The sequence below is a fragment of the Leucoraja erinacea genome, chromosome 9 (genome assembly GCF_028641065.1).
Source record: "Leucoraja erinacea ecotype New England chromosome 9, Leri_hhj_1, whole genome shotgun sequence".
Taxonomy (NCBI): domain Eukaryota; kingdom Metazoa; phylum Chordata; class Chondrichthyes; order Rajiformes; family Rajidae; genus Leucoraja; species Leucoraja erinaceus.
In genome coordinates, this window is record NC_073385.1 from 21,221,822 (window position 1) to 21,234,691 (window position 12,870).

Sequence of the window (12,870 nt, forward strand, 5' to 3'; positions counted from 1 at the left end):
CACGGAAACCTTGGGTGGGACGCAAAGTCTCCAGAGGTTTCCGTTCAGTTTTTCTAAGTGGGACAGGGGCATTACCTTAAACCTATTACTCCTAGTTTTTAGAGGCACCCCTGCCATGAGAAGCAGACGGGCTATCTACCATATCTATGCCTCTCATAATTTTATATATCTCTATCATGTTGTTTCTTAGATTTCTTTGCCCCGGGGAAAACCATGCCCAACTTATCTAATTTATTTAAATAACTCAAGTCCTCCACTCTAGCTAACATCCTTGTGAATCCTTTCTGTACCGTCTTTAGTTTAACATCTTCCCTTCTCACATCTCTGCTGCAATGTGGCAACCAGAATTCCAACCTTTAGTCCAAATGCGGCCAAACATTGATTTGTAGAACTATAGCATGATATCCCAATTCTTGTATTCAGTGTCTCGGCCAATTAAGGTATCCATGCCTTGTGCCACCTCAACACCCCTGCATTGCCAATTTCAGGGAACTATGTGCATTTACTCCCAGGTCTCCCTGTTCAATGACACTTGCCAGGCACCTGCCATTCTCTGTGTATGTCCTGCCCTAGTTTAACTTCCAAAATGCATCACTTTGCACATGACTGATTTAAATTCTACCTACCATACCCTTGCCCCTCTTTCCCATTTGATCTATATCCCATTGTCACCTTAGACATCCGCAGGAACGGGGTACTGATTGTGGATTAAATCACATTAAATGGTGGTGCGTCATTGCTATCAACTATACTATCAGTTCTGTTGTCCTCTGCAAACTTACTAAACTTACTTTAACCTACATCCTCATTCAATAGTGGAATAATGTGCAATTGTGAAATTCATTGCCACAGATGGCTGTGGAGCCCAAGACATTGGGTATTTTTAAAGCAGACTTTGATAGGTTCTTGTTTAATGAGGGCATCAATTGTTATGGGGAGAAAGCAGGAGAATGAAAAATTGAGATTAGAAAAATAGTTTAGGTATGATCAAACGGCCAAGTAGACTCGATGGGCCGAATGGCCTAATGCTGCTCCGATGTTTTATGGTCTTATGGTCATTCAAATCATTAATATACATGACAAATAACAGAGGACCTAGCATTGATTCCTGTGGGACGCTGTCGGTCACAGCCCTCCAATCTGCAAAAGATGAGGATGGTGGGGACAATTTGGGTGGTGGGTATGGGAGTGAGCTTGGCAAGACATGTTCAAACCTTCACAAAAATAATGGATGCAGTTTAACTTTTTCCCCCCAAAAGTACACTTTATTCAGAATAAAATATCTACAAAACACCAACTGTGCCAAATCTCTTCCTACATTTGCAGTGTCTATACATTAAATAGTGTCATACTCAGTAGTGTTCGCACCTATCTTTACACTAAGCATCTTAGCCTCCTGGGGTCCTATCACTTCCCTTGTTTGAGGGGTATCCCCACCAGACTCTGCCTCTCAATGTCCACCAGTGGAAGGACCCTAGACTGTAGTCCTCTCTCCACAGAGCCTCGACGTTGGCTTTGCCAAGCTTCAGTGCATTCCTCAGCATGTACTCCTACTGTCTGGAATGGGCTGGTTAGCAACATTTCCTGAAGGACATCTCGCTGTGTTGGGAGACCAACAAGTTTCAGATAGTGCAAGTTGCATATTTCACCCACTGAGTCAACAGCACACAAGAAGACCAGCCACTACCACTCACTGCCTGCTACCACAAACCCAGTTTTTCGTATCCAATTTGATAGCCCATCCTGGATCCTATGTGTTCTAACCTTACAGACCAATGTGCCTCGTGGGACCTTGCCACTGGGCTTGCGGAAGTCCAGCGAGACAATGTCCACTTCCCTACCATCGTTAATCATCTTAATTACTTCCTCAAATAAAACACCATTAGAACAGATGTCAGGGGTTATGGGGAGAAGGCAGGAGAATGGGGTTGAGACAGAAAAATAGATCAGCCATGATTTATCCATCAGCCACCCCCCCACTGTCGAAGGGATCTATCGTAGTCGCTGCCTCAAAAAGGCAGCCAAAATCATCGAGGACCTACACCATCCTGGCCACACACTTATCTCACCACAGCCATTGGGAAGAAGGTACAGGAGCCTGAAGGCTGTAACGTCCAGGTTCAGGAACAGCTTCTTCCCCACAGTCATCAGGCTATTAAACACAACGAATAAGCTATGAGCTCTGAACTGCAAAGTATATTATTATTTGTTATTTGCACTATATTTGTTATTTATTGAACTTTTTCTTTTTTTTCTGATACATACAAGGATCACATATTCTGTTGTGCTGCAGCAAGTATGAATTTCATTGTCCCATCTGGGACATATGACAATAAAACACTCTTGACTCTTGATTGAATGGCGGAGTAGACTTGATGGGCTGAATGGCCTAATTCTGCTCCTGTCACTTATGACTTTATGAACAATCTAATTTGTGAGACAAGATTTCCTATGCACAAAGCCATGCTGAATATTAAATGGAAGAAATATGTCGGAAGGGAATACAGATGCTGGTTTACACCGAAGATAGACAAAAAAAAGCAGGAGAAGCTCAGTGGTCAGACAGCATCTCCGGAGAAAATGAATAGGTGACGTTTCTCGTTGAGACCCTTTTTCAGACTGACGAAGGGTCCCGACCTGAAATGTCACCTGTTCTTTTTCTCTAGAGATGCTGCCTGACTCATTGAGTTACTCCAGCGTTTTGTGTTTTGGAACATTGAAGAAAGAATTGCACATTTAGACAGAGGGGAAGCATTGGAACAGTAAAGAGTAAATTGGATTTGTCACCTCTGGGGTTTGATTGTATTAAAGGGAATTGGGCGCACACTGTGATCTATTATTTGGGATTAGAATCACGAGAAAAAAGTTCATTTACCTTGGCTAATTTATTCATGATTACTGGCATGATCTTGCAGGATGAAGGTCTTATATAATGTTTTGCACATGGAACATGGGGAATACTTGTAAGGGTAGCATTTATTGTCTGCCATCATCAATTTTGGTGTCATCTGCAAGTTTACTAGTTATGCTGTCCACTTTCTCATCCAAAACATTAAGATATATTACAGATAGATTCAAGATTCAATTTATTTGTCATTTGGACCCCTTGAGGTCCAAACGAAATGACGTTTCTGCAGCCATACATTACAAACAAATAGACCCAAGACACAACATAATTTACATAAACATCCATCACATCGCTGTGATGGAAGGCCAAAAAACTTCTCTCCACTGCACTCCCCCCCCCCCCACCCCCCCCGATGTCAAAGTCAAAGTCAAAGCCCCCGGCTGGCGATGGCTATTGTCCCGCGGCCATTAAAGCCACGCCGGGTGGTGCGAGGTCGCACACCGGGTCTTGGTGTTGGAGCCCCCGGCGTGCGCTCGCAGAGTCCCGCGGCCATTCCAAGCCGCGCGGGGCGGTGCTGTGAGGCCCCGCTCCAGGAGCTCTTCGACCCCGCAACTCGGGCAGGAGAAGTCGCCGTTGTGGGAGCCCTGAAAAGCGGTCTCCCTCCAGTGACCCGCAGGCTCCCGGTGCCGCCGTCTGCCAGACCCGCAGTAGCAGCCTCCGAATCTCCGGAGGTCGGGCCGCAGCAGCAGCAGCTCCACCACCGCTCCACCCGCTCTGGACTCGGCCTGCTCCGCGACGGTGAGGTGAGTCGTCGGCACCAGAGCCCCCGGTCTTCCTGTTGGAGGCCGCTCCTCGTTGCAGCCCCAACTACAACGGAGGACCGACAAAGAAAAGGTCGGGTCTCCCGTGCAGGGAGAGATTAAAAGTTAACCCCTCCCTCCCACCCCCCCCCCCCACACACACACACACACACCCCAACAAAAAATAACAAAAACTACATAAAAACATGACAAAAAATAATAAAAACGCAGACGGGCTGCAGAGGCTGCTGCTGACGAGATAACAGAGGAACCTGATCCCTGTGGCACACTGGTGTTCACATACTTCCATCGACAAAACAACCCTCTCAACCGCCAACTGCCTCCGACCACCATGCCAGTATTGTGTTCAGTTTAACAGCTTACCCTGGATCCTATGCCTATCTACCCTTGACTTGGGACGTAGAACGTAGACCAGTACAGGCTCTTCAGCTTACAATGTCTGTGCCGAACATGATGCCAAGACCATCAGTTATCTACCTGCACATAACCGTTTACCCTCTATTCCCTGCATATCCGTATGAATTTTAAATACCACCACCCCCGACAGCACATTCCAGCCACTCACCATCCTCTGTGTAAAATACTTGCCATGCACATCTCCTTGCTGAGCCATTTCAGATGGTAGATGGAAGTATCCATTGTTACTATATATAGAGACAAGGATATCTACAGCTGAAACTATTAGTAATATATGTGAAACCAAAAACATTCACAGAGATAATGCCAAAGTTATATTGAACACTATTTCCTTTCTTATGCAGTTGTATAGGGCTCTGGTGAGACCCCATCTGGAGTATTGTGTACAGTTTTAGTCCCCTAATTTGAGAAAGACATCCTTGTTATTGAGGCAGCGTAGGTTCATGAGATTGATCCCTGGGATGGCGGGACTGTCATATGAGGAAAGATTGAAAAGATTAGGCTTGTATTCACTGGAGTTTAGAAGGATAAGGGGGATCTTATAGAAACATATAAAATTATAAAAGGACTGGACAAGCTAGATGCAGGAAAAATGTTCCCAATGTTGGGCAAGTCCAGAACCAGGGGCCACAGTCTTAGAATAAAGGGGAGGTCATTTAAGACTGAGATGAGAAAAAACGTTTTCACCCAGAGAGTTGTGAATTTATGGAATTCCCTGCCACAGAGGGCAGTGGAGGTCAAATCACTGGATGGATTTAAGAGAGAGTTAGATAGAGCTCTAGGGGCTAGTGGAATCAAGGGATATGGGGAGAAGGCAGGCACGGGTTATTGATAGGGGACGATCAGCCATGATCACAATGAATGGCGGTGCTGGCTCGAAGGGCCGAATGGCCTCCTCCTGCACCTATTTTCTATGTTTCTATGAAACTGGTAGATCACATCTGGAGCTGATGTCTTATTTTCATATTGGTTTAATAAGATCTTATGATAATGGGTAATAAATTAAAATGAGTTAATCAGGTTTATCCTTCACCAACATTTCTTTCAGTTCCATTTCCTACTAAAGCATTGTTAGATTGTTGAGTATAATTAATGTGGTTTTAATATAAGTTTTCAGTTAGTAAAACCTGTGCACTGAAATTATGATTTGTCATTAACATCAAGTTTAAATACCAGACACAAAATGTTCTTTATGGTCAATAGCAATTTAGTGGTTTCAAAACTGAATACTAATTTTATGTACGAATGCTTGTCAGTTCAATAAATCACTAGAAATAAGAAAATGTAATTACAATTTATTAAAGTAGGTAATTTTCTATATTATAGCTTTATTTATAATTACACAGAATTTTGGAAGATAGATATATTTTATGTTTGCAGTAGCATCAAACTTTTTTTTTGTAAAATGGAGTGGTGCTCTTTTCATATCTTGAATCTTATTATGATTTTCATTGCTCATTTGATTGTTGCCCACTTAGGTTTAATAGCTTCAAGTCATTAATTCTGATTTGTGCGGGTAATGGTTTTGTTAGGCCTCTTGGACTATGCAGTGCATCTATTTCTTTATATCTCTATGATCCAATTATTGGATTTGTATAAAACCCAAAAACATTCTGAAGCACCTTTCTATTGATGAATAATACAGATGTTGCTTGAGTTGTCTGGTGTTATCGTACTGAATGACTGTAATTGCAGGCTTCATGTTGCTAATGGTCTGTATAATGCAATCAATTGGCATTTTTAGCTACATGAACATAAGCCGTTTCTTTTATCATATTTTGTAAATATGTTATCTAATGAAAGGAAATGAGGTGTGAAATCCCACATAAATTGTTCCACTCATTGGCAGAATTAAAATACGAGACATTAAGTAAATGCCATTAAATGCAGTAACAGCTTGTCACATCCAATGTTTATGCTCTCCCTGCACTCATTATTCCAAGATACAAATGGCATCTGTAAATGGAGAGTCAATTACATTTTATCTCTATTGCCACACTAAAGATCGGTACTGCACGCCCAGATGGATAGCAAACGTGTAAAATGATGCTGCCTGAAAACAGAAAAGACTGGAAAGACTGGTAGCATTATGTAGAAAGAGAAATAAGATTAAATGGTGCAGATTAAAAATCCTTCATCAGAAGTTTATTTCAGATATCTGACATCTGCAGTTTTTTAAAATATTTATTTTGTTATGCCACATTGCCTCTTGTTAGAACTAAAGCTAGATAATGAATACTGTGTCATTTACATTCCTACATCATTCTTTTCTGAACACTAAGTAAATTTTGCTGTTGTACACATTTATTTTATTTTCATTTTATTTTATTATTTATTTCTAACAGAATAAAAGAATAAAAAGCAAGTGTGAAACAGCATACAAAAAACAAAACAAGAATATTTATAAAGTGTCATAAACAATATCTATAAATAAATGAAATCATATGTGTCCGAAAAGGAGCAGGAAGAAGCCAAAGCTTATTAATTCCCACCCCTTATTCAACTGCTTGTAATTATCTTATACACATTTAGCAGCTGTATGTACACCATATGTACACCAGCCACTATACGTACACCAAATTATATACATTTATTCACTAATCAAATATTTACAAAGCCATACAAAAAAGAAAAACAATTAAATGCACAATTTATATTGTTCGAATCGTGTTTCTAAAATTCAGTTCACTTGAAATCAATACACTGAAAATTTATTGTCACTTAACAGAAAACAAAACATGTGAAACAACAGTGAAAAATTACAGATGTTATATGTAAATGCAAAATGCATTTACTGGAGTTTGATATATCTTAACGTCAGTTAATATTTTCCCCCTTTTTCACCCAAATTAGGCAAATGTAAGAAGAGCCTGCCTTTATTTAATCAGGGACTGTCGTCTATGCAATCTGGAACTTAATTTTATGAATAGGTTCTTGTTCACTCCAAAACTATCGTGGCCTCAAAAAAGCTTGACTCCATAATGTTAACATGTTCACAACAATGGAACGATGACTGACAACTTGTCTTTATTTATCTGAAGAAGGGTCCCGACCCGAAACGGCACCTATCCATTTTCTCTAGATATGCTGTCTGACCCGCTGAGTTACTCCAGCATTTAGTATCTATTTTTGGTATAAACGAGCATCTGCGGTTCCGTTTTTATTGCAACTTGTCTTTATTGCTGTGCATCAGCCATTCAAGAACTGCTTGTTCAATACAGTTATTGGCAACTAATCATCTGCTAGCCTTCTCCTCTGTCGTCTGTAGAGACTATAATATAATGAAAGAGAGCCAGGCATAAAAGCAATGCTTTGTAAAATTCACTGAGAATAGGCATTTCTAGAGTCTTGAAGACTATGGTGTTCGTTGTTATGGCACCACTACTCAATGCAGCCAAAATGTTGCTAGGCTGTAGACTTTAGAGATACAGCACAGAAACAGGCACTTTAGCCCACCGAGTCAGCGCCGACCAATGATCATCCTGCACACTAGCACTATCCTACACACTAGGGACAATTTACAATTTTACCGAAGCCAATTAACCTACAAACCTGTACATCTATGTAGTGGTAAAGATGCTTCAGAGGCATTACAGCACATTACATAAAACATAGCGCAGCACAGGAAGCCCTTAAGCTCCAGATGTCTATGCTGAACATGAACACGATGCCATGTTAAACTAATCACCTCAGCCTGCACATGATCCATATCACCATAGTCCCTGCATACCCACTTGTTTACCTAAAAGCCTCCTAAATGCCACTATTATATTTGCGTTCACCACCACTATTGTCAATGCATTCTTTTTTTTTGTTTTGTTTATTTTATTAGAAGTTAATACAGCACAAAACAGTACAGTGGAACCCAATTTTAGGTGCCAACTATGTAATACCGTAATCCATTCTATGTACAACCTCTAGTTTTATGTTATGAGAAGGAAGTAAGCAGGACAAGAAAAAGAAAACCATAGAAAGAGGAAAAAGTGGAAAAATAGATGGTAGAGAGTAGAAAACGTGAAGTGTGTATATAAAAAATAAAAAAGGAAGAGAGAAAGTGGAAAGTAGAAATAGAAGAGAAGGCCCCTTAAAAGAGAATTTTTCAAATCTGTATTCGGAGATGTAGATTTGTCAATGCATTCTAAGCACCCACCACTCTGTATAAAAACTTGCCTCATGCATCACCTTTAAACTTTGCCCCTCTCACCTTAAAGCTATGTCCTCCATTCTTTGAATATTTCCACACTGGGGAAAAGGTTCTGTTTCTACCATATCTATGCATCGCATAAGTTTATATAGTTTGTGTTACTTCTGCTAATTGGTAATAATCTCTAATCCTGGCAGCATTTTGCTAAACATGTTCTGCACCGTCTCCAAAGCCTCCACATCCTTCCTGTAATGGGGCGGCCAGAACTGCAAGCAATACTCCAAATGCAGCCTAACCAAAACCCTATAAAGCTACAATTCTTATGCTCAATTGTTCTTTGCTTTTGAATGCATGGCCATACACGAGTATTTGAGGTACTGGAGATCTTTTTATAATCTATTTGAAACAAACACATTTATTCTCAACAGTGAAATAGAAATTCAGCTGTTCCCAACACTAAACATTAATTTGATTTAATGGTTTCAATCTAGCATAGATCTAATTAAGAAGAGCACAATGGCAAGAGAAGAAAGAGCAGGTGATTTTGTAATATCATAATTGGATTTTTCTTTTTTGTACTGCCCAGTTTCATGTACGGTGACCTAACGGAAATGAAGACGGTAGACAAGGTCAGACAGACATTCGACAACTATGAATCAAATTGCTTTGAAGTTCTTCTGTATCAAAAAAACAGTAAGTAATGATAATTCAATAATAAATCCAATAGTTTCTGATGTTCTTGGAATACATTTTAAATTATAAGATTGTAAGAACTCATAAAGCTATAGCATTAGTTATTGATTCAGATAGTTTTCTAATATGAGAGTTCTTCTTAAATGCCACCGTTTGAATCCCCTGTATGATGGATATAGATTCAATGAATGAGAAAGCCAACTCCCTATCAACAGTATCTTCAGCACCATCTTCAATGAATACTTACTACCTTAACCTTAGAGTCATAGAGTGATACAATGTGGAAACAGGCCCTTTGACCCAATTTGCCCATATATCAAACGTATCCCACCTGCCCGCGTTTGGCCCATATCCCTCCAAACCTGTCCAATCCACATAATCTTTATATAGTCAATGCCCACTTAAGTCCCATACCGATCAATTCTGTCATTCAAGGTAGCTTCTACTCAACTAGTTTTCCTGAAATTTAGATTTGTGAAAGAATCTCAAAGATAGCAAACACTAGTCCAGTATATAGTTTAATCATGTACTGTTGCTCAGTCCAAGAATTAGACGCTACAAAAAGGGTTAGAAACATAGAAATAGGTGCAGGAGTAGGCCATTCAGCCCTTCGAGCCTGCACTGCCATTCAATATGATCATGGCTGATCATCCAACTCAGTATCCCGTACCTGCCTTCTCTCCATACCCCCTGATCCCTTTAGCCACAAGGGCCACATCTAACTCCCTCTTAAATATAGCTAATAAACTGGCCTCAACTACCTTCTGTGGCAGAGAATTCCAGAGATTCACCACTCTGTGAGTTCTGTGATAATCTGGAAGAGATTCCAGCATATTTTGACTTACTAACTGGCAAGTTTCAAGCATTATGTGGAATGATACATTTTAATTGGGTTGCATGAATTTAGTAGTGATAATAACTATTTTGGGTTTAGTCTGTTCAATTACTTTTTACTTGGACTACAGAAGGTGAATTAAACTCCTTAGCGCACAGTTTTTGCATGAGATGAGTGAACTTAAAAGTTCACCATGAAGTCCAGAGAGTTCAAACATATTTGTGGTACAGCACACAACATTGTCGAGTTAGTGCAAAAGTGGTCACCTCCCACCCGTGGTATAAAGAGCAGATGTGCTACTTCAGTTATGCCTTATCTTTGGTCTTGTATGAATTAATATGCGTTCTTCAGTACTTTGATCCATCCTTTTCCCATTCAAAAATGATCATATATGACATGTTAATTGCTGGTTGACTTTCTTGATGTGTCTGCAATACTATACGTTACTAGTGCTGGTTGTTGTTGGTAAGAAATGACTTTAAACCAAAGTTTGACAAATAGTGAATCATAATCTGCAGAAAGCAGTTTGTCATGTGTAAATGGGAGCCATTCTGTTCTACCACAGCATAAATAGGGGAAAGGTTAGGGAGAATACAAAGCATAATAGGCTGTTGAGAGATGTAAGAGGAGGAGGAGGAAGGGGCAGAGCTGGTAAGCCAGAGGCTATACTGAGGGTTCAATTCTGGGGTATAAAATGAATACTGTGGTGTGTTCAAGTTCTTTTTCTACTCTACTTTGGAATGAAACATGATTTGTAGACTGGGGGCATCAAACATATTGCAGTATTTGTGATACCACACTTTGAAAAACATATTGTGGTATTTGACACTCAAGCATGATATGTACAGTGTTGTAATAATTAAACATGTAATGCCATTTCTTATTGTGGCAGTGACCCCCACCAAACCTAAAGACACAATTGGACTCAACAGCTAATATACATGCACCACAAACATATAGCATAAAAAGACCACTAATTTTGGATCCCCATCTACCATGCTCTAATCCTTCCTGGAAGTGTGCCTATTGTAATGTTGGCTTTTTAGTGTCTGGGGCACAAACTTTAAACAATCTTCATGTATCTTGTTCAGGTGCCGGAACCAGAAAGCTAAAGCAAATTCTAGTTTGAGTCAAAGAGTCACACAGTGCGGGCCCTGTGGCCCAACCTACCCGTACTGACCAAGATGCCCATTCTGTGCTGGTCACCTGCCCATATTTGGCCTGTATCCCTCTAACCCTTTCTAACCATGTACCTGTCCAAATGTCTTTTAAATTCTGTTAAGGTACCTGCCTCAACTAACTCCTCAGGCAGCTCATATACCCACCACCATCAGTTTGAAAAAGTTACCCCTCAGGTTCTTATTAAATCTTTCCCCTCTCATCTTAAACTTATGTCCTCTAGTTAAGTTTAGTTTTGTTTTAGTTTAATTTAGAAATACAGTGCGGAAACTGGCCCTTTGGTCTGTCAGTTCCGCGTCAACCAGCGATCCTTGTACACTAACACGATCCAGGGACAATTCCCATTTCCCTAAATTCTACCGAAGACAATTAACCTACAAACCTGTACATCTTTGGAGTGTGGGAGTAAACCGGAGCACACGGAGACAACCCATGTGGTCATGTAGTCATGAAAACCCATGTGGTCATGAGAATGTACAAACTCCATACAAAGTGCAACCGTAGTCAGGATCGAACCCAGGTTATTGACGCTGTAAAGCAACAATTCTACCGCTGCACCAGCGTGCCACCCTTATTGATATCCTCTAATCTGGGTAAAAGACACTGTGTATCCACGATCAATTCCCCTCATGATTTTACACTCCTCAGCCTTCTGTGTTCCAAGGAATCAGGTCTTAGTCTGCCCAGCCTCTCTTCATAGCTCAGGCCCTCATGTTTCAACACACTTTACAGCTTAATGACATCCTTCCTATCGAAGGGTGACCTAAACAGAACACAATGCTCCAATGCACCTCACCAGGTATTGTGCAAAAGAGTATCTTGCTTTGTGAAAGTCCACCCCGAGGTATCCGAGACTGGGTGACTCAATGACTGAACCTGCACAGGGTCACTAGGGACAACTCAAAGGACCTTTATTCTTCTTTGAAGCCAGTTGAAATCCTCCATTTAAGTGCAGTAAAATGCCTTGAGCAGCTCATGGCAGGGACTTACATTTTTCAGTTCTGAGCTAGAGAGAGGAACCACTCACTACCACCAACCACGCACCTAAGCCCTGCACATGGGCATCTAGACGTCTGTCAGGTCTCCTTAAGCCAGGATGTCCGATTGGCAGCGGCATGGAGGTTTTATTCTCAGAAGACCTGAGAAAAAGGAGGAAATGATTGATTCTCTGACCAACTACTTGCTTTGAGAATGTTCTATTTATTCCTACAAGCACTTTAAATTAAAAGCAAACTGATTATGGCCGTCGATAGTTTTGAGAAGGTTAGAGGGTTACTATCTTTTGTCAATCCATTTATGATCATAAAATCTCCATTCATCCTATTCTGGTTCAATGCTGCCATCTGTTCTTCAGCTAGTGTCCCGACCCAGGTCAAGGAATTATTTCTCAGCTGTAGAATGGTAGTTGAACCCTCTGTGGAGTTCAATGAGCTAAAGAGGGCAGGGGGGGAACCAGATCAGTGTTTTAATGGAAAGTGAGAAGTTACATAAAGTTATGGGCCCGTCCCACTTAGGCGATTTTTCAGCAGACTGCCAGTGACTGTCTAAAAAGCCAAGGTGATACAGACACACATCGCGATGAACAGGAAGGTTGGCGCTGTAATTAAGACAGCTAAAGCACAGTGTACGGCAAGTCCTTTAAAAGAGGGGGGGGGGAGAGAGGAGGGGGAGAAAGGGGGAGAAGGAGTGGAGCCAACATTTAAGAAGCCAGATAAACACGGCTGTGAAGCTCGGCGGACATTTAACATTACCGGTCGGTTATCCTTGGTTCTGAAAACTACTGCTTACCTTTTTTTCCCCCAATGAGCCAATGAAATTCACCGATCAGCACTGGCTACAACCTACAAGAACCTCCGAGAACCTTGGACCTCTTGGCAACCCATTAGGACCTCCTGGCGACCCACCTAGGGCTCGAGAATTCTCGCTACTCTCC

At 41.0% G+C, this 12,870-nt stretch overlaps 1 protein-coding gene across 1 annotated transcript in view; it reads left to right on the top strand.

Annotated features, from left to right (window-relative positions):
- The window catches only part of LOC129700108 (potassium voltage-gated channel subfamily H member 5), a 170,047-nt gene that overhangs the window by 46,332 nt on the left and 110,845 nt on the right, over window positions 1-12,870 (top strand). The window contains exon 3 of the mRNA XM_055640308.1: window positions 8,817-8,923. Coding sequence (XP_055496283.1) covers window positions 8,817-8,923 — 107 coding nt within the window. The remainder of the gene's footprint in view (window positions 1-8,816; window positions 8,924-12,870) is intronic.